Source organism: Nelumbo lutea, chromosome 4 (assembly GCF_056320005.1).
Source record: "Nelumbo lutea isolate HS-2025 chromosome 4, American lotus-T2T, whole genome shotgun sequence".
In the NCBI taxonomy this organism is placed as follows: domain Eukaryota; kingdom Viridiplantae; phylum Streptophyta; class Magnoliopsida; order Proteales; family Nelumbonaceae; genus Nelumbo; species Nelumbo lutea.
The window spans coordinates 33,611,660-33,639,621 of record NC_142687.1 but is presented as its reverse complement, the minus strand read 5'-3'; the positions used below and the strand labels follow the sequence as shown (position 1 = coordinate 33,639,621).

Below are 27,962 nucleotides of genomic sequence, written 5' to 3'. Positions count from 1 at the left end.
ATGAATGAAATATGAAAATGGAATAAATTAATAAAATATAAAAAATACAATATATAATTATAGACTATATAGACTATATAGTTACAAATTGAAAATACAAAATTACATTAATAGCAAATAAATTAAATAAAATTAAAACAAAAGTTATAATAATTTGACAAAATAAAAAAAATTGTGGGTTATTTGTTAAAATTTACAATTTAAACAAAATTTACATATACATTATGATGAAAGCATTCACACACACTTTCATCATCTCCTTCAGGTGAAAAACCAAATATCCTGTGTATGTAGTATTGTAGTTTTAGTAGTCTGTAGTATCATGCCCTCATTTGTCTTGTAATTGAAAAGTTGTAATCTATATTCTGCATCATGATTCATAATTGCATCTAGCCAACCCTGGTAGGTTGGTATAGTGGTAGTGCTGTAGTGTGGTACCTGTAGGTCCTGTACTAAAACAATTAAACAAGACTCCAATGGAACTATAACCTGTAGACACCGGAGGGGTTGGTAAATCACATATCACGTGCAATGGCGGGATTGGCAGCAAGAAATGTTCTCTGAGACTCTGACTTCTCCCAATATTTTTAAAGTTTATTTTCCATTATTTCAAAAATTCATTTAAATTGTGGGTTATTTCTTCTTCCTTCTCATGTGTGAGAAAATGTATGGTCAAATGCCAGTACCTCCCTTGCTACAATAGCTAAAGTCTTTTCTACATTTTTGGCAAACTGCTCTTTTTCCCTTTCCCTCAACATCCTCTATTTAAAATATTCTCCAAATCAGTCTACTAAACTTGGGGTTTTGGGAAGAGCTAACCATTTTTTTTCAAATTCTAAAAAATAATAAAATTAATTTAATTGGACTTACCCGGGAATTCCCGATTGCTAGTTCAAAATCCCAAATTGCTAACTTGGAGAATCAGACAATCAGACAATCAGCCAATCAGACTATTAGAGTTCACTCAGATGACAGAGAATGTATGAGATACTAAAAGAGACTGAGAGTCTGGGAGACTAAGAGAGGAAAGACAGAAGAGATTAAGAGAATAACTTAATAGGAGAATTGTTGAATGTTGATTGTTGAATTGGTGTGATGAGAACGGTGGAGGATAGGACTATTTGTAGGAATTGAACATAATTCAATTGTCCAAAATACATAAAAAACTATCTGTTATCCAGTTGTTGGGAGAGGTATTTTGGTCATTGTAAAGTTATTTATAACTTTACCCAAAATGCACTATAAACTAGTTGTTATATAGCTGTTGGGGGGCATTTGTGTAATTTTTCAACCCTCTATAAGCAAAACACACAAGTATCCCCTTAATATGGCTGTTTATAGTTGTTGGGGGGGGGGGTTAATCGCCAAAGTCCCAACTCCCAACTCTCAAGGACTATATTCTTGGGCGGGCCGAGCGTGGCCCGTTATAGGCTTGCCCGTGCCAGCCCATGGCGGGCCGTGCTTCGTGCCATTCATGCCATTGTGTCACGAGGATAATTGTTGGGGCCCCGTGCAGCACTCAAAAGGGGCGAATAAGCCTACACAACAAAGCAAACACACACAAAAAGGCAACAAGATGGAACGTGAATTAGTGCCATTGGCAATCCCCCCTCAAAGAGTACGTTAAGCTTTTGGGGGAGTGACAATAAGAAACATCAAAAAGGTGAAAAAGAATACTACAATATTACAATAGTGCCATTGCCAATCCCCCGTACAAAAGTACATGCATAGTCCACCCATGACACACACTTGGATGTTGGAGTGGCGGCTGTAGGCATGGTGGTTGGTACTTGAAGGCGCGGCGAAGAGAACACTTGTTACAGTTGTGCCGTGCCGTGCAGGCCCAAGGGCCTCGAACCCCCGGCCCAGCACGCACGGTCCATTACCCTTCGTGCCGGCCCGGGCCGGGCCGGCCCGATTTACACCTCTATTCAAGCCCCAAGCTGCGCTGTAACCACTGCAGCAGCAGCGGGAATAAAACGCTAGAGGTGAAAGAACTCGAAAAGCGATCCGAGTCCATCAAGGCTACTAACCAGGCAGGTCGAGCAGTCGAAAATGGCGAGAGGGAGAGATCCAGATCCCCCATGTTGCCAGAAGTACGGAGTGCCTCTCTATGGAGCTGCTTGGGTTCCAGTGAAGGAGGCCCTCAAGCAGAATCCGAAAGAAGAACCGGAACAGGATAGCGACAAGGTCACCACCGATGAAGGATCATCGCCTCCTCCGTCAGTTGATACCACCTCTAAGGGTTATTTGGTCTGTGCTGGTGGCGGTGGTGAAGGCCACAGCGGGATCCCTAATGCTGTCTTGCTCCTAGATTTTGATTTCGCTTCGAATTCCCTCTCCCAAGTCCCGGTATTTTTTATTTCTGTATTGTATTCCAATATTTACTTGTCTTTCTTGATGAGAGAAATCAGAAAATTTTCTCCGCATCTATGGAAAGTTCTTCTATTCTAGTCTGTGACTCGTACCCTGTCCAATATAGTCTGAAACTGGTGTTTTATATTGGACTGTTCTTGTACTCTTGGTTAAATGTTTGATACATGGCACTCTGAGTTTGTTTCTACTTTTATCTTCTGTATTGATTCCCAGATTTATGCTTCTCTCTACAAGTAAATTAGTTTTGGCAAACAGCCAGCTTAAACTGATCTCTATAATGTCGGGATCTTAGCTTTCCAAAGCTTGTGTATTTTTATGTAATACTTTGGTGTTGGAAATTCTACCTATTTTCTTGGAATGGAGCATTCTGCCTTCCGCTTGATTGTATGCCTGTAGGGGCATCCCTTAAGTGTAACCTTTGCATATTTCTTACTATTAACATATCTCCATCACTAACCATTTGGCACTGTATCGTAGAATTTAAAATTTTCACTCGACTTCCTTTTCTCATAATTCCTCATCAAGAGAATTCTCCACCTTGTTGAGTTTTAGAATTTTAACCAACTAAATTATGGATCCCGGTCCTTTTTGAGCTTGTGAGCAAACGCATGCACCATTGACGTTAGAGTTGTAATTGTGTCAACCATTATTGTATATCTATTTATTTTATTATGTTAGTTTCTCCTATCAGTTACGTTGATATTTGTGCTGTAGTAGTTTTCTGTTATCCTATCCACATTTTTTCCCATCTAATACTTTACTGTGATTAATGTGGTCATCCTTTTGAGACATTACTGTCTAGACATTCTCTGAAAGTGTGCTACTTGTATTCTCAGCTGACTAAGCTCAATACTGGTGATGATTTACCTTATAGAATGGCTGTCCACCCAGGTGGGGAAGGTGTTATCTGTTCATTGCCCAAAAGTTGTAGGTACTTTTTCTCATTTTATCACCTATTGGTGCTACTTATAAGTTCCTTTGAAAATCTTATCCTTTCTATTTTGTTTTTTTTTTTTTTTTAAAGTTGCTTATAGCATGATATATGAAAACTTGCACCTGTATAAAAGGTGGGATTTGATCCCAAGTCTATACTACAACAAGTGAGTGACCTTACCAGCACATTTTCTGGCACCTTCTTTAAAATGCTGTGTTTGTTAGAAGTTAAATTAAATTTGTTAAGAGGATTATATGCGTATTAAGAAATGATAGTTAGCTGAAGACATTAAACATAGAAGCATGGTATTAGTTTGCAAATCTAACTTCGTGCCTGATAAAGTTCAGACCTGTGATATTCTTAGGTTTGAAATAATGAATAGAAAGAAATACTGGAGAAAGAGAAGAGAAGAGAAGAGGAGAAGAAGAGAAAACAAAGTCTGGTTCGAACGAGATCTCTCTCTCTCTAGTTGTCCAGTTCTATTTATAGCTTTCTAAAACATTGCACAAAGTCTATTGAGCACTCACTTAAGTGTGGGACACATCACTTAACTTATGATCTACTTGTAACTACATCAGCATCTAAAACAATGTAAATTGACTATACTACCTCTCAACAGCCGACTCTAACACTCCCCATCAAGTTGGTGAGTATGTGTCATATAGTCCCAGCTTGTTACATATATAATTCACTCTTCCCCAACTCAATCCTTTAGTAAATAAGTCTGCCCATTGATTTCTCGTATTTTCATATGTTGTGCTTATCACTTTACTAAGCACCTTCTCTCTTACAAAGTAACAGTCAACTTCTATATGCTTTTTTTTTTTATGAATAACTTTTATATGCTTCATTTTTTCATGAAACACAGGATTGGAAGAAATATGAACTGCAGATTGGTTATCACAATACAACTTCATAGGTGTGTTAATCGAGTACCATGCAATCCTTCTGTCATATATGGAACCAACCTAGTTAGCACCAGTGTATCCTTCTATTTCAAGGCTCCCTCCACTCTTATATAACAAGCCACGACCTAGAGCTCCCTTCAAGTACCATACAATCCTTGGCACCACATCACAATGTGGGATCTGAGGATTCTGCATAAACTGACTCACTACACTAACTACAAATGAAGTGTCAAGCCGAGTGATGGTTAGGTAGTTCAACTTACCTACCAACCTTCTATACCTTCTAGGATCTTCAAACTCCTCACCCACATCACTAATCAACTTGACATTCGGTTCCATGGGTGTTACAACCTAACAACCCTATCTCCTCTAGCGGATCAAGAACATAATTCATTTGGCACAGATTAATATCATGTTTTGATCTTTCTACCTCTATCCCTAAGAAGTATCTTAATTTTCCAAGGTCTTTTGTTTGAAAATGATCATGCAAGATGGCCTTTAACCTATCAATCCCCAACCTGCCGCTACCAGTGACAACAATATTATCTACGTATACCACCAATAAAAATCTTTCTAGCACTGGGCTCATAGTTGAATATGGAATGGTCGACCTAACACTATTTCATGCCAAATTTCTTCACCACCTCACTGAATCTGCCAAACCAGGCACTAGGACATTGTTTAAGCCCATAAATAGTCTTCTTAAGTCTACACACTTTACCCATCCTCCCCTTGAGCAACAAACCCTGGTGGTTGCTCCATATATACTTCCTCAAGGAGATCACCATGTAAAAATGTATTTTTTATTTCAAGCTGAAACAAAGGCTAATCATACATAGCAGCAAGGGAGATCAAAACACGAATGGAGCCAATCTTGGCAAAAGGGGAGAGGGTGTTTGTATAATCTACACCATACATCTATGAATAACCTTTAGCAACCAACTAGGCTTTCAACCACTCAACACTCCCATCAGGTAAAAAACTTAATATTGTACACTCACTTACAACGAATTACATGTTTACCAGGCAGAAGAGTGGTAAGTTCCCACGTATGATGAGTTAGGGCTGAGAGTTCTTCATCCATTGCTTGGTGCCACCCTAGAGAAGTGCTTTTTGGATATCCGTAGGAACAGAAGCAGAGGATAATAGGGAAACAAACTGGCGATGGGAAGCACAAAGGTCAGATACACAGACAATTAGAAATGGGATGAAGAATGCAACCGTGTTTACCTTTCCACAAAGCGATAGTGAGATTAAGGTCAGAAATAGGGGTTAACGCTAGCGGATCTGTTGACAGTGATGAAGCTAGTGGAGTTGGTATATGGCGATGCGTATACACTTGCCGGATTGGTGGTCATTCAATAGGAAGTGGCATTGGAGGCGAAGATTTGGTTACAACTAGAACAAGAGGAATGGGGTCTTCCACGGGAACCGGAAGTGGAGATGGAGGAAGAATAGAAACATCTAACCCAGAAAAAAAGGAATGGACTCAAAGAATGTAACATCAGAACACACAAAAGAACGTCGGGAACTGAGGTTGTAACGCTTATACCCTTTTTGAGTCCTGGAATAGCCAAGAAAGATGCACTTAGTGGATCGAGCATCCAATTTGTTCATCATAGGCCCAAGATTATGGACAAAACACCCCCCCCCCCCAAAAAAAAAAAAAAAAAAAAAACCCAGGGGTAAGAGAGAAAGACAAAATAGCAAACAAAACAAAAAATGGATAATGACCTTCAAGGATAGACATGGGATGCGGTTAATAAGGAAACATGATGTAAGCACATCATCACTCCAAAAGTGTTTGGGAGCATTCATATGGTGCAAAAGGGACTGAGCAGTTTCCAAAAGGTGGCAGTTCTTTCTTTCAGCCACCCCATTTTGTTGAGGGTGTAAGTACATGAGGTTTAATGGATAATGCCATGTTATTCCAAATATTCCTGAAACGGTGTATAAAAGTATTCTCGGCCATTATTAGAACGGAGAATCTTAATGTGTATTAAATTGATTGCGAATCTTGCATAAAATTTTTGAAAAATGGTAAACAATTCACTCATTTCTTTCATAAGGTAAAGCCATGCCATCATTGAATAATCATCAACAAAAATTACAAAGTACTTGTAACCATTGTATGACACTACTCTATTCGGGCCCCAGATGTCCGAATGGGCTAAAGAAAAAGGACTCGACACACGACTATCAACCCTAGGACTAAAGGGAATATGATGATGTTTCTCAAACTGACATGACTCATAATCCAAATTAGAAAGCCAACTCAACGACAAAAAAAGTAACTTAAGTGCTTTGAAGGACGGATGACCAAATCTACAATGCCACTGAAGAGGAGAAAGAGATGTCCAAAGGACTGTTGTCAGTTGAAAATTACACCTATAGTAATTCAGATAATGCAAGAAAAGAAGAAAAGAGAGGAAGATGAAGAATTCGAACATCTCTCTCTAGCCCCCTTTCATCACTTTTATTAATAATTCTAAGTCTGAGTACAATTACTTGGATGCCCTTAATGGGGCGATCAACACTAAAGAGATAATTAAAGAAAATAAAAGAAGGCCCATAACTAAGAAACATAACTTTTAAGCACTACTTAAAAGAAATAAAGAATACTAGGGTCCATTCGGCCCATTCTCACTACATTGTCGAACCACCTCCATTAAGATAACACAGTCCACTAGCTTCATGCCCTCCACCAATCTTCATCCCCGTCTTGAGATCTTGAAAAACACAAGATGGAGGGTAAAAAGTGATAGAACAATTAAGAGGCTTGGTCAATTTACTAATAAACATAAGGTTAAAGGGAAGCTTGGAAACATACAAAACTAAAGATAGGGATAATAAATCTATGTCAATATTACCAACACCACATATGGAAGATGTGGAACCATTAGCAAGAGTAACAGAGTGTGACGTGGAGGATTGAGAAAGGGAGGAAAACACATATAGAGTCTCAGTCATATGGTCGAAAGCTCCAGAATTGATAATCCAATGGGAATGTTTAGATGCTAGACAAACCATACCTGAATGTGCAAGGGTAGCCGTGTTCTACTAAGATGTAGCCTGAATAAACCGCTCTCATACTCATCAAATGGGACACTCATCATCTCCTTTCCGGAGGCATCTGTAGATGTAGGGGGTATCTGATCAGTTTGTTGGGTTTCCTATCTTAAACCACCACTAGTAGTCACTACATGATTTGCCCATGTTGAAGGTGAGCCATGTAGATCATAACAATAGTTGATAGTATGTCCCTCCATACCACAATGTGTACACTTCCTCGGACCATTAATACGTCATCTACCACGGGCTCCCCCTGAATCTCGACCTCCAATACAACCACCACCACGACTGTATATGGGTTCACCACCACCACCACGACCAGGTTGAACCTCTCGGTTCCTCCTCTACCTCCATGGCCTCCCCCTCTTGTCACTGCAAATGCAATCCTATTTGGTATAGTGGAGTTCTCTGTAGGTCCTACTGAGATCATCTGGAGATGGGAAAACACCTCAAGAGAGGGAAGAGCAGACCCACCTAGTATCTGTCCTCTCACCGGTTCATATTCAGACTTTGACCCTACTAAGAATCTAGTGACATCCAACTACTCTCTCTATTGTTGTTGAATCTTGATATCAGATTTTAGGGGGTAATGCACATTCAACTCATTCTAAAGATTTCTCATACTAGCATAATATTCCTCAAGACTTTGATTACCCTATTACAAATTAAAATACTCTTGGTACAATTGATAAACCCTAGTTGTGTTGTCTTGTTCAGAATAAAGCTTCTTTGCATGATCCCAAACATCCTTGGCTGTATCTAAGAACATAAAGTTCAAACTGATCATGGGTTCCATATTATTCCATAACATGTCATAATCTATGCATCCTCTTGCTCCCACTCATTGTACCCTTGAGAGTCATTTGAGTTTTTTTTTTTTTTTTGGAAAAGGTAAGGTAATTTATTCATCAAAGCAACATTACAACAAAGCCCAGGCCATAAAGGCTGAGGGTTTATCTTCCTTCACATGCTTCACTTTCTTCTTAGCTTTCAGAAAAACTTCAATAGATTTAGTCCAAGGCACATAATTCTCACCATTTAGTTTTGATAGATGTCATCTGCACATTCAGATAATCAGAGGGAACTATTACACTAGACTTGCCTTCACTGCTGTCTCCCATGGCTGCCAAAAAAAAACTATCAATAGTCTGTCACTCCACTTCACTAAAAGAGTCACAATGTTACACCCCAACAGCTTATTATTGTTAAGAGTACCTATTGCCACAAGTTTCAGCAACAACACTCACTTTTGTTCACCACTTTCAGCAACCACACCACTGCTGTCTTCCACTTTCAGCACCATAAACCACCAAAATATACCTCACATACATATTTGAACCCCCACAAATCAGACTTGTGCTGTCATTCAACTACACCACTGAAACCAGCCCTCTTCGAATCGAATAGAGGGTTTTCTACCAACCACACAAAACAGCCACAACACCACCCATTGGAGGCATGGAAACCTCATGAATCCTTTTTAGCCTCTCTTGAATCTCCTATCGGTTATTGAGGAATCTGCCAAAACCTAGGAGGATAGGCGCTGAGAATGAGAAAACTGGGTTGGTCTGAACTGGATTATATTGGCTCTGATGCCATGATAAAGTTCAGACCTATGATATTCTTAGGTTTGAAATAATGAATGGAAATAAATACTGGAGAAAGAGAAGAGAAGAGGAGACGAAGAGAAAACAAAGTCTGGTTCAAACAAGAGAGATCTCTCTCTAGTTGGCCAGTTCTATTTATAGCTTTCTAAAACATTGCACAAAGTCTATTGTGCCCTAACTTAAGTGTGGGACACATCACTTAACTTATGATCTACTTGTAATTACATCAGCATATAAAACAATGTAAATTGATTATACTACCCCTCAACAGCCGACTCTAGCAATGCCCATAAGCATGTTCAAGCATCTGTGTGTTATAGTATGCCACTTATTGGATTAAATACTGTTAAAGTTTGACCTGCCCTAGAATTTTGTCTTGTTCGTTGACTGTAAAGTAAAGTAGGAGGAAAAAGAAGAGAGAAAGATGAGGAAAGAGAGAAAGACTGGTTCGAATTAGAGAAAGATTCCTCTCCCTAGATTCAGCCAGACCTGTTATTATATTATTAACTAAATGGAAAATACTTTAGTGCCCTTCTTTAAGTAAGAAGCACTCGAACTAACATAACAGTACACATCAACCTTGTCAACAAGTACAAAGACCAAAATACCCCTTCACTAACACCACTAACACTCCCCCTCAAGCTGGTGAGTATATATCATATAATCCCAGCTTGTTACATATGTAATCCACTCTACCCCGACTCAAACCTTTTGTAAACAAGTTTGCCCACTGGTTTTCCGTACTAACATATGCAGTTTCTATCACCCCATTCAGCACCTTCTCTCTCACAAAATGACAGTCAACTTCGATGTGCTTGGTTCTTTCATGAAACACTGGATTGGAAGAGATATGAACTGCTGCCTGATTGTCACAATAGAGCTTCATTGGATTACTGATGTCATATCCTATCTCCTGTAGAAGGTTCCTCAGCCACACTAATTCACAAGCAGTATGTGCCATGGCCCTATATTCTGCTTCTGCACTGCTTCTTGCCACAACTGTTTGCTTCTTACTTTTCCACGTTACCAGGTTACCCCCCAGAAAAGGTGCAATAGACTCTGGTGGATCGTCTGTCAGACATAGAACATGCCCAATCAGCATCAGTGTATCCTTCTACTACCAATTTTCCACCACTCCTGTACAACAAACCACGACCAGGAGCTCCTTTTAGATATCTCACAATCCTTAGCACTGCATTCCAATATGGGACCAAAGGTTTCTGCATGAACTGACTCACCACACTAACCACAAATGAAATATTTGGCCGAGTAATGGTTAGATAGTTTAGTTTGCCTACAAGCCGTCGATATCTGCCAGGGTCTTCAAATACTTCACCTATATCACTGCTCAGCCTCGTATTTGTTTCCATAGGTGTCTCAGCCGGTTTAGTACCCAAAAATCCTGTTTCTTCCAATAAATCGAGCACATATTTCCTCTGACACAAATTAATGCCATGCTTAGATCTTGCTACCTCTATGCCCAAAAAGTATTTCAACTTGCCAAGGTCCTTTGTCTGAAAGTGTTCCTGTAGGAATGCCTTCAATCTGTCAATGCCCATTTTGTCATTCCCAGTCACAACGATATCATCCACATACACCACCAATATTATTTTGCCTGCTGAAGAGTCAAAACTAAAGACAGAGTGATCAACTTGGCACTGTTTCATACCAAACTTCTTGACCACCTCACTGAACCTACCAAACCATGCTCGATGGGACTGTTTAAGTCCATAAATAGCCTTCTTAAGTCTGCATACCTTACCATCCTCCCCCTGAGCAACAAATCCTGGTGGTTGCTCCATGTAGACCTCCTCGAGCAAATCACCATGCAAAAAGGCATTTTTGATATCTAGCTGATGGAGAGGCCAATCATACATAGCTGCAAGAGAGATGACGACACGAACTGACCCTATCTTAGCAATCGGGGAGAATGTCTCTGTGTAGTCAATGCCATAGGTCTGGGAGTACCCTTTGGCAACCAGCCGCGCCTTCAGGCGCTCAACACGACCATCTGGCAAGCACTTAACACTATACACCCACTTACAGTCGACAACCTGCTTCCCAGGAGGAAGAGCGGTGAGATCCCAAGTGTGATTATGATGCAGAGCAGAGAGCTCTTCTTCCATAGCACAACACCACTCTGGAGAGGTAAGGGCTTCCTGGACATCCTTAGGAACAACCACGGAGGATAACAAAGAGATGAACTAGCGATGGGAGGCGGAGAGGTGGGTAAGTGAAACAAAATTGGAAATAAGGTGAAGGGTGCAAGTATGTTTACCTTTCCGGAAGGCAATAGGAAGATCTAGGTCGGAGGCTGGTGTCGGAGCTGGAGCTGGATCTGTCGACGGTGATGAAGTTGGAGGAGCTGCAGCCGGTACACGCGGGCGATGTGTATACACGTGACGGATGGGTGGATGGTCAACCGATGGTGGCATCGGAGGCAAGGACGTAGGCATGACTAGAACCAGAGGAGGTGGATCAGCCACGGGAAGAGGAAGAGGAGGTGGTGATGAGGAGGAAGCAGCAGCACCGGACCCGACGAAGAACGGAGTAGTCTCGAAGAATGTAACATCAACACATACCAAGGAACGACTAGAACTGGGATGATAACACTTGTACCCTTTCTGAGTTCGGGAATAGCCAAGGAAGATACACTTCAGGGAACGTGCATCTAACTTGTCAGTCCCGAGACCCAGATTATGAACGAAGCAGACACACCCAAATACCCGAGGAGGAAGCGGAAATGGAGACATGTTGGGGAATAAGACACTAAAAGGAGAACGACCATCAAGGATAGACGTGGGCATTCGATTAATTAAGAAACAAGAGGTGAGCATTGCATCGCTCCAAAAGGTTTTGGGAATATTCATGTGGTGCATGAGGGAGCGTGCCGTTTCTACAAGATGACGGTTCTTTCTCTCAGCCACCCCATTTTGTTGCGGAGTGTAAGTACATAAAGTTTGGTGTATAATGCCATGTTGGTCCAAGTATTCTTGAAAAGACGAAGACAAGTATTCACATCCATTATCAGAATGGAAAATTTTGATGTGAACGCCAAATTGATTGCGGATCTCAGCATAAAATTTCTGGAAGATGGCAAATAATTCACTTCTTTCTTTCATTAAATAGAGCCACATCATTTTTGAACAGTCATCAACAAAAATAGCAAAATATCGGCATCCATTATATGACATCACTTTATAAGGACCCCAAACATCTGAATGAATTAAAGAAAAAAGACTCGACACACGATTATCGACCCTACAACGAAAGGGAACACGATGGTGTTTCCCAAATCGACACGACTCACAATCTAAAACAGAAAGTTGACTCAATGAAGGGACTAAGGACTGCAACACTTTCAACGAAGGGTGACCAAATCTACAATGCCACTAGAGAGGAGAAATGGATGACTGAAGGGCCGTCGACGTTCGTCCACCACCATCAAGATAATACAGTTCATCGGCTTCATGCCCTCCACCAATCTTCATCCCCGTCTTGAGATCCTGAAAAACACACATAAAAGGGTAAAATGTGATGGAGCACTTAAGGGACCTGGTCAGCTTACTAACAGACATAAGATTAAATGGAAACTTAGGTACATATAAAACAAAGGGTAGGGATACAGGGTCTAGGTCAACATTACCAACACCACAGATAGATGATGTGGAGCCATTAGCAAGGGTAACAAATTGTGATGTTGAGCAATGAGTGAGAGATGAAAACACACTTGGAGTTCCCGTCATGTGATCGGAGGCTCCAGAATCAATAGTCCAGGGGTTGGGTGTGGATGCCAAACAAGCCATACTTGAGTGTGCAAAGGAAGTTGTGTTCTGCTGCGACTTGGATTGAACAAACCTCTCATACTCATCCCGAGGAACACTCACCATCTCCTTGCTTGAGCCATCTGAGGGAGTAGAAGGCAACGGGTCAGCTGACCGATTCTCCTGTCTAGAGCTGAAATTGGTGTCACTAGTCATGGCATGGTTGGCCCACGTCGAGGGAGGACCATGTAAGTCGTAGCGGTAGTTAATGGTATGAGTACACTTTCGTGGACCTGAGCCACATCCTCTACCACGAGCTCCCCCTGAATCTCTGTTTCCAGTACGACCACCACCACGGGTATGTGTAGATCCACCACTACCACTTCTGCCAGGCTGGGCTCCTCAAGCCCCACTTCTGCCACCTCGATCTCTCGACACCGCAAATGCCAATTTATCGGAGACATTAGAATCCATAGATCCAATGGAAGCCCTCCGAAGACGAGCAAACACCTCCTCTAAAGATGGAAGAGCAGATCCCCCTAGTATCTGAGCTCGTACTGGTTCATACTCAGACTTCAGCCCCACCAGAAACCGTGTCACATCAAGCTGCTCTCGTTGTTGCTGTTGAACTTTGATATCAGAAGTGAGAGGGTGATAGACATTTAACTCATTACGGATATTCCTCACACTGGCATAGTACTCCTCAAGGCTCTGACTTCCCTGTTGCAGATTGAAGTATTCCTGATACAGTTGATATACCCTAGTGGTATTATCCTGACCTGAATACAGTTTCTTAGCATGATCCCACACCTCTTTGGCTGTGTCAAGAAACATGAAGTTCACACTGATTTTGGGTTCCATACTGTTCCACAACCATGTAATGATCTGTGCATCTTCCTGTTCCCAGTCTTCATACTCTTGAGAATTAGCGGGGGGTTTCTCCTCTCTTATATGCTTCACTTTCTTCTTTGCCTTCAGAAAAACCTCTACAGACTTGGCCCAAGGAACATAATTCTCTCCATTCAGTTTAATGGAGGTCATTTGGACATTCAGGTAGGCAGTAGAGATCATGACACTAGGTTTACTATCACTGTTATCTGCCATTGCCGAACTCCCTTATCACTGAATTATGAGCACTACACACTGCACACTACACACAGACACTTCACCGAAATCTGCACACTGATTTCAACAGTAATAAATGCTGAGAACTGCAACACAACAAACCCTAATCACCGAAATCTACACACTGATTTTAGCAGTATTAAATGCTGAAAAGCTGCAACACCACAGCCCCTACTCACTGAAGTCTACAACCTGATTTCAGCGATATCAAGTGCTGAAAACCACACTTGTAACATCACAAACCCTAATCCACACTATTGCCCTTTGAATCACACACAAACCAGAATAAACCCTAGCATAAACCCTAGCACACTGCAATCGAAACCCATCATGCGAACTGTACTACACCTCTCATGTATTCCATAACAGAAAATATGCATAAAAAAAAAACACTTTACCTCATCACCTAAAGGCCAACCACATGAAGGGCTGAGACACCACTGCACCACATGTACCAGCCCTAACTAGGGCTTAGAGACCACAGCAACCAATCACCAACGACACAATCGGAGGCATAGGAACCTCCTAGGGAAGAGGGCGATCACTCCTTTTCAGCCCTTTTCCCAGTCTCCAACTCACAGCTGAGAAACCCAAGAGAAACCCTAATTCGAATGCGCAAAAGACAGAATTCTAGCAAGTCTGATTTGTTGAACCTTGCTCTGATACCATGTTAAAGTTTGACCTGCCCTAGAATTCTGTCTTGTTCGTTGACTGTAAAGTAAAGTAAAGTAAAGTAGGAGGAGAAAGAAGAAGAGAGAAAGATGAGGAAAGAGAGAAATGCTGGTTCGAATTAGAGAAAAATTCCTCTCCCTAGATTCGGCCAGACCTGTTATTATATTATTAACTAAATGGAAAAGACTTAAGTGCCCTTCTTTAAGTAAGAAGCACTTGAACTAACATAACAGTACACATCAACCTTCTCAACAAGTACAAAGACCGAAATACCCCTTCACTAACACCACTAACAAATACCTTTAAACATCTGAAGCTGTCCAATACTTTGCTTTCATTTGGGCATCATTGTAAGTTTTTAATAACCATATCTGATAGTTAACATAGCATTGAAATTGCTGGAAACTGAGAATTTTTGTTATAGTGTACTTCTTTTGTCTGCTGCCAATCTGGATGGCTCATTTTCAGAATTCCAGTTGATGATTATGTGTACTGCTTGTGTTAGAATGCCACCTGGTTTAATAGGGCATTACAATTTTAGTGCATCAACAATTTTGTTAGTATACATTCTAGTTTTTAGGACTAACCTTAAAATATCTTACTATTTCTTCATTATGTGATTTTCAATTTTGATTGTTTCTATATGCATCTCCCCTTTAACTTTGTACTTTGTTCCCTTTTGAAAGTTCAATGAAATATACTTCATCTTCTTTAAGGCAAAAATGTTATGTATCTGAGTTTTTCTTGTCCTTCAGAAGTTCTATATTTTTATCTTTTTCTTGATTCCATTTTGTTCAAAAGAAAATATATTAGATCTAAACTTACTTACCAGTTCCTTGCGCTTCCATGTTTCCTTAGACTTGCTTTTATTCATCATACAAGGGATATATGTTTCTTATGGTGCAATCATATTATGTGAACTTGTATAGGTGGTTTGAGTGGGATGCGCTAGAGTGCACAGAAGGCAGCAGATTGGGTCTAAAATCTTCTGAAAAAGTGATTACTCAGTTGGAAGGTATTGGGCAACAGTTAGCAGTGACATTTAACCGTGAAGGTTCCTTAATTGCCATGGGCGGAGAGGTATAGTTCATTAAATGAAATTCCATTTCATCATTTGATGCGCAAGTATGTCAGAATGGCACCAAAAAGTTGTGTAGTATTTTTTTTTTTATCAGCAAAAAACTTTCATTAATAACAGAGAAATTAAGTTACAATAGATAAAGATTGCAGAGGGACAAACTGCAATATCCAGTAATTAGTTACAATTCTGCCAGTACAATGAAGATCTATTTGCCCCTTGTTTTGCTAGGGTATCTGCCATCCCATTTGCATCCAGTTTGGCCCAACCAAACTGAGAGTTGAACTTCCTTGCAAGTCTGTCAATTTCTCGGAAGACAAATCTGAGCTTCCAAGGTACTGATGTGATGTTTTTAGCCCAAGAGATGACCAATAGTGAGTCTCCTTCTATTTCTAAGTCTGTTGTTCCTATGCTCAGCCATCTTTAGACCTTGAAGTAGGGCTAGAGATTCAGCCTGTATTGAATCACCAAAACCTATTGGTTTTGAGTAGAGTGCCACCACCACACCCAAATGATTTTTAAACACCCCCCCTATGCCTGCCCTTCCTGGGTTGCCAAGAGAACTCCCACCAAAGTTCAGTTTTAGTTTATTCAGTGCTGGTGGCTTCCATTCCATACATACAAGTACTTTGGGTATCTCTGTTTGTGCTACTTCAGCCCAATTTCTTAGGATCTCATTCGTGGAGTAGTTTCTGAATAACCCCATGGTTTTTCACCCAATGTGCAGTTCTGATTTTTATGGCTTCAATAACTTCCTCCTTTGTTTTTCTTTTTCCAGAAAAGATTCTTAGGTTTCTTTCCTCCCATATAGTCCATACTGTAGCTGCTCATACTGCCTTCTATAAGAACTTTCCTCTTTTCTTCTGTTAACACAGGAAAGAGGGACTGAATAGACATACCACATCCTGTGGGGGAAACCATCTGCATCCAAAGAGAGATTAAACAACATTTCAAATACCAGAAGCAAAAGAGCAGGATAAAAGTTAGTGGGTTAGGGTTTCACCACATCCCAAACAAAGGACACACACATGAGGAGAGAGGCAATTGTTTAGCCTTCTTTTCTATAGCACATCACAAGTGTTTACTTTCCCTAGGAACACTTCCCAACAGAAAGCTTGTACCTTTGGAGGGATCGGTTTAGACCAGATTTCTCTCGCTGGGAAGTTCACTCCCATAGGATCAATGTGAGTGAGCAAAACCAAAGAAAGATGCACAAGAAAATAAACTATCAGAAGCTAGGGACCAGACACTACAATCAGCTATAGATTAATCCAAGTAGACCTTCTCAAGTATTGAAACCAAAAGCACTAGAGACTCACACTCATTTTCCCTCAACCCTCTTCTGAAACCAAAATCCCAAGAGATCCCTGAATCAGAGAGCACACCAAGCCTAGCAACAGGTTTGTTTTTATGGTTTGATAAGGAATAGAGGTCTGGGAATTTGATCATAAGAGGCACTTCCCTAACCCAAAGGCCTTCCCAGAATAAAACTTTATTACCACAACCAACATCAAACCTGATAAATTGAAGAAATGTTGGATATACCTCAAAGATTGCCTTCCAGGGAGAAGATGGAGCTGCATTGGGGGCTAGTTTTGCATCCCAACCATTGTCTGCTTCACCATGTAAGCTTTTAATGACCCTGTGTCATAATCTTTCTTCTTCACAAGGGAATCTCCACAGCCATTTCCCTAGAAGGGCCTTGTTTTTCTTAATAGGTTTCCTATACTTAATCCACCCTACTCCTTAGGGTAACAGACTTGTTCCCACTTCACTAAATGATCTTTTTTTTCTTCACCTGGTTCCCACAAAAAGTCCTTCATAATCTTCTCCAACTTCCTAGCTACTTTCACCGGACTCTTAAAGGTGGAAAGGAAATAAGTGGGTAGGTTTGCTAGGGTTGATTTTATCAAGGTGATTCTTCCCCCCAAGGATATATAATTTCTCTTCCACATTGCCAACTTCTTTATGAGCCTCTCAACCACCGGTTTCCAGAAACTTTCAGTTTTTGGATTCCCACCCAAGGGCATACCTAAGTATTTCAGAGGCCAATTTTTCACTTCACAACCTAGCAGATTTGCCATGGCTTGGATGTTCCCTCCTTTAATGTTGATTCCAGTTACACAATTTTTTCCCGAATTGACTTTTAGTTTGGAGGCCTGTTGAAATTCATCCACTAGTCTTTTCAGATTCCTTAAACTGGATTCATCATAGCTTTCACAGAAAACGATAATATCATCAGCAAATTGCAAATGATACACCACCACTTCTGATCTACCCATCCTCCAACCTTATACTGTTTTTTTTTTTTTTTGATAAATGATTGAATTTTATTCAATAGAATCAATAAGATATTACAATACAACCTTCCCAAAGGAGGGGCACGAGCTGGTACCTCTCCACAATAGCCACAATGTGCTACCTCAGACTAGTAACAAAAAGTTTACAAAGCGGCCCAGAAAAAACTGTTCCTTTGATACCCCTTGTTTAGCTAACCCATCCGCTATGGTGTTAGCTGTTCTGCCCACCCACTGAAAAATAACATTCATGTTCCTTGGGAACCATTTAGCTTTTCTCATAATACCCCTGTAGCACCAGATCACTGAATCTAGATTATTTAGCCAACCCACAACAACTTTGGAGTCTCCTTCAATAATCAAAATTTGAACTCCTAACTGATCCGCAACCTGAATGCCTTGTACTGCCGCTAGGAGCTCTGCTCTGATAGAGTCTCCTATACCCATAGAGCCTGAGAACAAAGCTAATATGTTACTATCTTTATCTCTCAGCACCCCATCAATCCTTGAAGGTCCCGGATTTCCTTGACTGCTACCATCAAAATTCAGCTTTGTCCAGTCTTCTGAAGGGGGTACCCATTACAGCTGGTACCCTGTTCTTTCTGTTACTGCTACTAACCACAGCCCTCTAGTTCCTCCACATGTCATCAAAAGAATATAATTTGAAGGAATCTGATGATCTCAGCCAGTGGATTGCCCTGGTCAAAATACAATCCTTCACATTCTGCACATTTCTCTCCTTTTCTTGGAATATCCTCACATTTCTTTCTTCCCAAATTGTCCACAGAGCCGCAACTCTAATGCTCCTCCACATTGTTTTACCAGTTTTTGTGGGCCACACAAAAAAGGAAGAATCAAAGATCTGATCTATGGCTGTGGTCATATTCCATCTGCAACCGAACAAAGCAAAGATCCAACCCCAAATAGCAGCAGAAAAAGGATAGGTTAAAAGTAAGTGAGAGCAATCCTCACCTTTAAACTGATTTTCTTGATCAGCCTTGATGATTTGTCTACTCAAAACCTCAACCACAAAGGTGAATAAGAATGGCGATAAGGGATCACTCTGTCATTAGTCCTCTTTTAGCCTGGAAGAAATCCTTTGCTACCTCGTTCATCAGAATAGAAAAATGTGCTGAGCTAATACATTCTTTAATCTACATCCGCCATCTTTCACCTAGCTCCATCTTTTCCATTAAATTCAACAGGAAAGACCAATCCACCATATCATAAGCTTTTTCTAGGTCCAACTTACAAATCAAACCTTTGCCTCCTTGTTTTCTCTTAACTGCCACACACTCATTTGCCACTAAGATTTGATCCACAATTTGTCTCCCCTTTACAAAGGCTCCTTGGTTCTGAGAGAGAACATAGGGTAGTACAGTCTTTAACCTACCGGCCGGGACTTAGCAATGATTTTATACAAGCTACCCACTAGACTTATCGGTTTGTAATCCTTAGGGGTTTTGGCCTCATTTTTTGGCACTAAAGCAATAAAGGTTGCATTTGCTCCAGGCGATAATTTTCCTTCTTGATAGAACTCCACAAATACATCCATTAATTCATCTTTCAAAATTTCCCAACAATCTTGATAGAAAGCCATTGAAAATCCATCCAGCCTCGGAGCTTTAGATCTATCCATCGAGAATATTGCTTCATGTATCTCCTCAATAGTGAAGGCTCTTTCTAGGAGGCCAACTTCGGATTCTGGCTCCCTGTCCCACTGTAAATCTCCCAATTTTGTAATGTTTTCATTAGAGGATGCTAGGATTGACTTAAAATGATCCACAAAGCATCTTTCAATTTCCTCTTTTGCAGTTACTACTGTTCCCTCCACCTCTATACTTGAAATTTGGTTTTTCCTTCTTCTCCCGTTTGCTAGGGAGTGGAAAAATCTGGTATTTCCATCCTCCTCCAGAAGCCATTTACATCTACATTTCTGCCTCTAGGAAATCTCTTCTTTTCTTAGGATCTCTTCCAATCGCACTTTTAAATTCCATCTTTCTACTCTATCCTCCATCCCACACTCTTTCGGGACCTCCTTTTGGTCTACTTCCTCTATTTTCCTGGCTAATTCCTCCTTTATGACCTCAGGTTTTCCAAATTTCTCTTTGTTCCACTCCTTGACCTTTTCCTTCAATCTTTTCAGTGTCTGGGAGAGCCTGACCACTTTATTTCTAGCCCTTACCCCACCTCCTGACCACCATTCTTTTACCTTTTGCAAAAAATTTGGAACTTCTAGCCACATGTTTTCAAATCTAAAAGGTGTGGGGCCTCCAATAAAATTTTCTTGGTAGAGGCTTAAAGGGAAATGATCAGATGTCACTCTAGGTAGGGCTTTCAGTGTCAATGTTCCCCACAACTCTTCCCAATCAATGGAAAAATGGAATCTGTCCAGTTTTGAGATTAGATGGGAGCAACTGGGCAGCCTCTTCTATTTGGGGTTGTCAAGCATCGTGAGGGTCTATTTCATGTTACCTTAACATTTCTGATCACCACATATGCATGAATCTCCAATATTGTGACACATGTGAAAATTTGAGGTATAAAGGCTCAAAATGGCAGAGGTATCAATTGTATAACTGGTTTGAATCAACCTAAAATGTGGAAAAGATGTGATAAATTTTGAACAATAAAGAAGTTAATTAAAATTAACAGCTTTAGATTTCTTTTCTTTTCTTACCCTGTTGTTTTTTGGGTAGAGAAATGAAATGTAAAAAAATAGACTGTTAATAAAATTTGCCAGATTTTCATAACCTTGGAGAAGTGCCACACTGGCAGTTTTCTGGGGCATTTGTGATGAAAGGGGAAAATTATATTTGTTAATAAATTTCCTGATTCATCAAAATAAATAAGTTTTTATACTAGGGGGTTAGTGACAAAGTCACATCAATATTTTCTTTTTAGTTATTCTTTTATAATTTGTTTTAAGGGATCATATCTGGGGCAATTCACAGTAAGTGGGTCTGGGAGTCAGGTTCAAGAACAATAACAGAACAGGTTTCTCCACAACAAGTTTTAAGGCTATGGGCCAAAATATTGGCCATGTAAACAAAGACAACCCACCATGGTTATGATTATAAGGGCAATAGCAAAGCTATATGGGCATAGGCCTAAGGTCATGCCGGTGAGGCCAATTAGTTCTATATCAGCTTCCTGTGGTTGATGGGAATTTATCCTTGAGTTTTGATGTGTTATAGAATCTTAAATGGGGCACAAAAATGAAGCAATCCCTTTTTTTACTTGCTCCAAGTTAGATAATCCTAGTAATTTTTCCCTATAATAAATAAGAGGCCCTCTAAAAAAAATGAAGTGGGTGTGCAATCTCTTTTCTCCATCTTATTCCTTTGCAGTTTTCAAGACATTTCTAATGATCAAGGCTGCATTTGGTATTCCTTATTTTAAGGACTTACCTCCTTTTTGCTGTTAAAATGCCCTTATGAACACTAAGTTTTGAACTACAAAAAGGAGATAAGTCCTTAAAATATGGAATGCTAAATGCAGCCTTAAAATGTAAGTGTTAGTGGAAATGTTGTTCATCCAAACATAAGGAAACATCTCAGAGATGTTGGAAATATCGTCTAGAAATATAGCAAAAATTATAGGCATGAAAACATTGTGGAATATGTAGAAATATGCAATGACATCGATCGTAAGATATCAAAGAGGTAACAAAAAGGTTCCTGTTTGAGGCTTTGTTCTGACAACGAGTCGGAGGAAGGAGATCAAACTTGAAGCGAAAAGGTTTCTGCTTTAGGAGACAAGAATCAGAGGGAAAGCTGCTTTTAAGGTGAGATAAGAAAGAACTGTGATGTTCGTAAGAGATGTTATCAGCTGGTTCAAGGGGTTCTTAGACATGGTATTTCATGCAGTGAGAACCCAAGGATGGAAGAGTACATTGCATATAGTAGGGGCTATTTAGTGGAACAAAAACACAAATGGAAGGGTTGGTTCCTAACTCTTACAGAGCAGTTCGGATATGGCAAAAGGCAGATGATCTATTTACCAGAAGGCCAAAACAGAGATGGATGGACTGCAGCTCTAGATAAATGCCTTCAAAGGATGCCTTCTTTTCATTATGGACTGTGGTTCTAGATAAATGTCATACTGGATAACCTGTTGTGCAGGAGAGGTGTATCCTTGCAAGATGTAGGTGTGTATTATGTGGACATAACAAGGGGATAGTCAACAATCAAATGATACACTGCAAGATGGTCTGATGGTGGGAGATATATACTCTCACTTCTGCAGGATGTTTAATCTTAGATGGTGCTTCCCAGGCAGTTTGGAGAACCATCTGAAATCTTGGAAAATCAGGGGCCTTAACAAGAGAGGCAGGCTGCTTTGGAATACTATTCCTGTGGTCATAGCATGGTGTACTCGGAAAGAAAGAAACCAGATATTATGTGAGTCAGTAGAAGAGGTCATCAGGAAAGTGATGGGAACTGTTTATTCACGGGTGGCTACTGTTGAGTCGTTTTGTAATTATCTCTCATAACCGGTTTTTTTTTTTATCCTGCTTATTGGTTTTTGTAATATGGGCAAGCAAGTATAGCTAGATGAATATTTTCTAGTGACTCACTGTACAAGGCTATACTTGTACATGTTACAGACTTACAGTTTGAAGTGAATGAATGAAGACAACACCTCAACTTTTTCTCAAAAAAAAAAAACAGGAAGAAAAATGTATGTAGAGGTTCAAGAATCCAATGGGTAATGCCTACTGGTGCTGTATCAAGACTCTTGGTTCAGAATATCCAGAAAGGGTACGATCATCCTATAAAACTTTCTGAAACTCTTAAAAGCTAAAAATGACTTGCTTTGGACACTAAACCATGGACTAGAAAGTGGAACACAACTAACTCCAACCATGGATATCCTGTGATAGGTTAGTGCCTTTTCCAAAATCTGGTTTGCTTGTTCAAATCAGGCCTAGGTTGTGCAATTTTGTCTACTAGTATCAAATGGAATTAGAATAGGGTTTTTCCTTCTGGTTCATATTAATATAGGAAAAGATGGATGAAAGTAAGTAGCAGAATTTCTTGTGTGTATCCCAGGTCTTGGTCTGAAGTTTTGAGTTAGAAAGCAACATTTATTGTGTTGTTTTAACTTAATAACTCCTGCACAACTGCTGTTTTTCATCCATTTCTTGCAATCTACTACATTATCTTCTGGTAAATGACAAGATCCACTATAGGAGGGTCCAGCCCCATCTACATTACCCCATGTTGCATCCCAAGACTCACCAAGGCCAAGGCATGAATACAAGTTTAGGTTGATGCGTTCTTCAATGATGTTCTTATTTCCATTTTTTTGGGTAACATCATTATAACTTATCTATTAGAAAATGCAATTTTCTTTGACAAATTGGTATATCATATAATGTTTTATTCAGTGCAGGATGGCTATTTAAGAGTCTTCAAATGGCCTAGTATGGAAGTGATTGTTGACAAAGCTGATGCTTATGCAACTGTGAAGGATTTGGGTTTCAGGTTCATTAAATGTAGTGTTTTAAATAGGACATCAGCTCACTTGATTGGAGTTACACAAGTGAAAATTTTAGTTTTTTCCCCTTTAATTTATTTGGTGCATTGATTTTGTCAAGAATTGCATTTGCTACACCAGATGTCCTGATTATCATTCAGTTTATGCTTTGCAGTTTGGATGAGAAGTTCCTTGTCTCCCTTGGAAATGGTGGCCCTTGCAGGATTTGGGATGTAAAATCAGCTACAGCTTTAGCTACTTTACCAAAGGAAAATGTAAATACTCAGTCTTGTAGACAAGGCAAATTTTCAGTCTTATTAAATATTTACCATGTGCATAATATGCATACATGTTGGTCAGGGACTTGTTCCATTACATATGATCTGGGAAAATCTAGGTCAATTGAGTTATTGGGGTTTGATATTTGTTAATGTGATCTGAAAATTTTATTTTATCTTCCATTTAATTATTCTCCCATTACTTTTTTCTGGTTGTGCAAAAGGTGGTGGGTATTCCTGCTATCTAATTCGGTCACTGCATGACTGAGTAAATTGTTAATGTATATCTCCTGGGTGGAATCAATAAACAATGTGAGCCATCTATGAAGCAAAAAAGAAAAATTTTCATGTTTTTGAGAACATAAAGGGTTCTTGCTGTTATGTATTCATTTTTATTTTTTCTTATTGCATATTTCGACTCTACCAACTCATCTATCATGCAGGATGAGGTTTTTGGCTTCTGCAGGTTTTCACAAACCACTGATAATAATCAGATTCTTTATATCACTGCAATGCGAGGTAGATTTTTGTTATTTGATGCCATTCTTCTAGTCTCCCTTAATTATTTTTTGAGCTAACCATTATGTGCATTGGTTTACACAGGTCAAGGAGGAAGTGTCGTCTCTTGGAACACAGATTCCTGGAAAAGAATCAGTTCTAAACAAATAGTCCGTGACCCTATCTCTGCATTCAATGTTTCAGCTGATGGAAAATTCCTTGCAATGTAATCTTTTATTCATTGCTAATTAGAACTATGGTTAGCCATCCAGAAAGAAAATTGTTTTTTCCGATAGCTCTAGTTCATCCCCATTGAACTGTAGCTTATGTCTTGATGAATGACATGAAGTATGGTATACCCCACCTTTCCTTATAGGGATTTTCAAATTCTAGTTATTGCTTGTGCACATTCAAAGTCTACAACTTTACACATGTATTTGTTTTTTCTCATCTAACTTTTCTGAAATAGCATTCTGCATACATAGTGGCTTGCTTCACTTGGTGACGCTGTGTCCTTATATGTCAAAATTCAATTCTTTAACAGTACCCCATGGTTAATTTGACTTTCTAAATAGCTTCTACTTACTGTGGGTTGAATAGATTAAACAAATTGACATGAAAACTTTAGTTTCTTACAGTTTATCTTTAGTTGTATCATTGATGTCCTTTATCTTGTTATTGGTCAAACTGCAGTGGAACAATTCAAGGAGACACTTTTATAATAAACTCTGCCAATATGCGGATTCACACAGTAGTTAGAAAAGCACATCTTGGTCTCGTTACTGCATTGATGTTCTCCCAAGATTCCAGGTACCATCTTCCTCTATTCCTAGTAAATTCTATTTAGGATTTACCATTGCATCTGAAGCACATAATCTTTGAATACAGGGCTTTGGTCTCTGCATCCATGGATGCAAGTGCAAGGGTGACACTAATTGAGGACAAGAAAGATGAAGGTATGCAACTCCTTGTATTTGTTGTCAATGCATCACCTATGGTCTTAGTTTTCAAGCATTTGCTTATGAGTATTTCTACTGGGACAATGATATACTATGTACATTTAGAATTTAGCCATGTATGGGTCTCTGATGTATCTGTTTACAAATAGAACACGATGTGTGGGTACTAGTGGTTTATATTTTGGGTAAATTGCTAAGCCCCTCTGCCTTTTCTGGCAATTGCTTTAACCTCCCTGTATTTTACACGTGGTAAAAAACTCCCTTCACTTTTCAGGGGTCAATTGCATCCATGCCTCTTCCATTAGTTTGGACAATCGGAGAATACAAAATTCCAATGATGTCCTCCACCTCCAGTGGTCAATAGAATCCGTGCCTCATCCGTATTTTATCTCTTGATCTCCCTTTCTCTTCTCTTTTTTAATAATTTTTTTCTTTATTCTTCAAAAAAAAAAAAAAATCCTGTCCCTTGCCATTGCATACTGGAAACATCACTAAACTAGAAAATCTGTGGTTCTCGGCTGTAACCTTGTCAGATAGATTCTGAAGATTTTATCTTTGAACCCAATGCTTGTACAACTGAAGCTCTTCAACAACAATTCAACCAAAAAAGAGGAAGAAAGAAAGAAAGATTACCTGATCACTTCAAAATACGAAGGGGACAATCTTTCATGGCTGAAAAGTTAGTGAGATGCTTCAGACCTTGAAAATAGATTCTGAAGATTTTTTCTTTGAACCCAATGCTTGTACAACTGAAGCTCTTCAACAATAGTTCAACCAAAAAAGAGGAAGAAAGAAAGAAAGATTACCTGATCACTTCAAAATACGAAGGGGACAATCTTTCATGGCTGAAAAGTTAGTGAGAGACCTTGAAAATAGAGGGAGATTTTCTTTTCTAGTTTTGAGAAAAAGGGCTTGTAGATTGGATCGAACCAAGGGAGATTGTGATCCTCTTTGCCCAATTTAAACTCATCAGCACCTTTATTGTCTTCAAAAATGGTCAGAGCTACCATCATCATGGCTCCCAGCCTGTCATCTTTGCTGAGCCCCTGCTTCAAATTTCCAATGATATTTCTGAAACCATCCAAATTGTGGTCCTCTTTATCCCCTTTGAACTGATTAGCAACTCCTTGGTCTTCAAACATATGGTTGGAGCTACCATCATCATGGCTGCCACTTTGTTAAGCCCCCGCTTGAAATTTCCAGCAATACTATCTGGGCTTAGTTTGGTAAAGACAGCAGTTTCTGAGTTGTTCTTCAATGCAGCATTAAAAGTGTCAAACTTACAAGCCTTACCACCCAATTCATTTTCCTCCCCCATTAATTCATCATAAAGCGCAAGGTGCCAACCAGTGGGTTGGCAAGGTCTCCTGCTGGTCATAGCAGAGACTTGGGATCGAATCCCGCCTGCACCTGGGTTGGGGATGGATTACCCCCCGGTTGTGTAACCCTTCAGAAGAAATTAAAAAAAAAAAATCATCATAAAGGCAATTGACCCCTCTGCAGATTCCTTATGATTTTGTTAAGTTCTTCCTGTATCACTAAAGGCAATTGACCCCTCTGCAGAACCTAGTGTTTTGAACTTGAGTTGTCAATGGAATTTGGCTGAGATTGGAGTAATAAGATAATGAGCAATTGACTTAAAGCCAAATCTTGAGACTTTCCTATAGACTTCCAGTGGGAATTCGTCCTGCTTGGCACAGGTTGCAAATTCAGAGACGGGGAAAATTCAATTGGGATTCTGATTTGTTTTCTTTTTTTTTTTTTAGGTTACATTCTCCCTTTGTCTTATGTATAAGCAATCCCCACAAAGCTGTCCTTGGACAAGGTTGCATTTACTGCAATGGGTACGACAACCAAGAGTTTTCTGCCTGCACTGGTAGCAGGTCTTCTCCAAAAGATCATATATTCGTATCCCGTCCTTGCCATATCCATTGACAAATAGAGTCCAACTTGTGTAGCACGTACCCAACAGTTTATCATCTCCCGGCCTCCTATACGAGGCCCTTCATCTTTCTCCAATTTAACATGAAATACAAGGGAGGTCAAAGTAATTGCCAGAAAACACGGGAGGTTTAAGCAGTTTAACCCATGTATTTTTTTTGCAATAACCATCACTGCTTGTGCAAATACTCTTTTGGTTGTGCATTCCTGAGTGACTAAGAGAATAACCTACAAATCATAGGAAATATTATTATAATGTTATTGCTTTTAACTGATAAAAAAATCTTATCAACATTTTTTATACTGTTCATGTGCACTTCACCAACTTATTGATTCTAACCCCAAAAAAATAAAATGAACTTGTTTATTTAAATTCGAAGGCAACATAATTCCATTTTTCATGTATTGAATTCTATTTCTAAGGCCATGATTATACCTTTGCATTGCAGGATCGAGCTCTCTGGCCATTGTTTTCGTTATTTTACTAGCAATTCTCGTGTATCTTCTGAAGAGTCGAGGAGTAATTCGTTAATTAGAATTGGGTCTATTTTCCGATGAAAAACAAGAGCAGACTTGTTTAGTACTGAACAGGAAATCAAACCATAATCATCAGAAAAAGCTGTCCATGGAGACATTTTGTCAGCAAAGACAATAAATGCAGTTTTTTCAGGCTTCTCTGTCTCATCCATCTAGGTTTTGATCACCCGTTACATGGCTTGCGAAGAGCCTTGAATGCGGATTTCTGTTTTAATTCACCCATGATCTCATCTCAAAGAGTAAAATGCTTAATGCAACTTTCCAGGGTATTCAGACGAGGGCTATCATGTAGGCCTCCATTGCACATTCCAAGAAATCTACATTTTCATTGATCTGTACTGGTAAAACTCAGGAATCTTTATATTATAGGCAATCAGTCGTTGACTTGACAAATCTGATCAGGAGTACTCACAAGTCACAAGCCAACTCCCACCC

The 27,962-nt window shown here is 39.7% G+C and overlaps 1 protein-coding gene across 1 annotated transcript; it reads left to right on the top strand.

Moving 5' to 3' along the window:
- The first annotated feature begins 1,952 nt into the window (after nt 1–1,952).
- Nucleotides 1,953–27,663, top strand: LOC148855086 (SEC12-like protein 2). Its single transcript, XM_088941625.1, has 10 exons — nt 1,953–2,352; nt 3,213–3,307; nt 15,388–15,538; nt 23,231–23,322; nt 23,490–23,589; nt 24,036–24,111; nt 24,196–24,316; nt 24,784–24,900; nt 24,979–25,046; nt 27,440–27,663. Exons 1-10 carry the CDS (start codon nt 2,056–2,058, stop codon nt 27,520–27,522), a joined length of 1,200 nt encoding a protein of 399 aa, XP_088797751.1. The 5' UTR covers nt 1,953–2,055; the 3' UTR covers nt 27,523–27,663.
- The last annotated feature ends 299 nt before the right edge of the window (nt 27,664–27,962 follow it).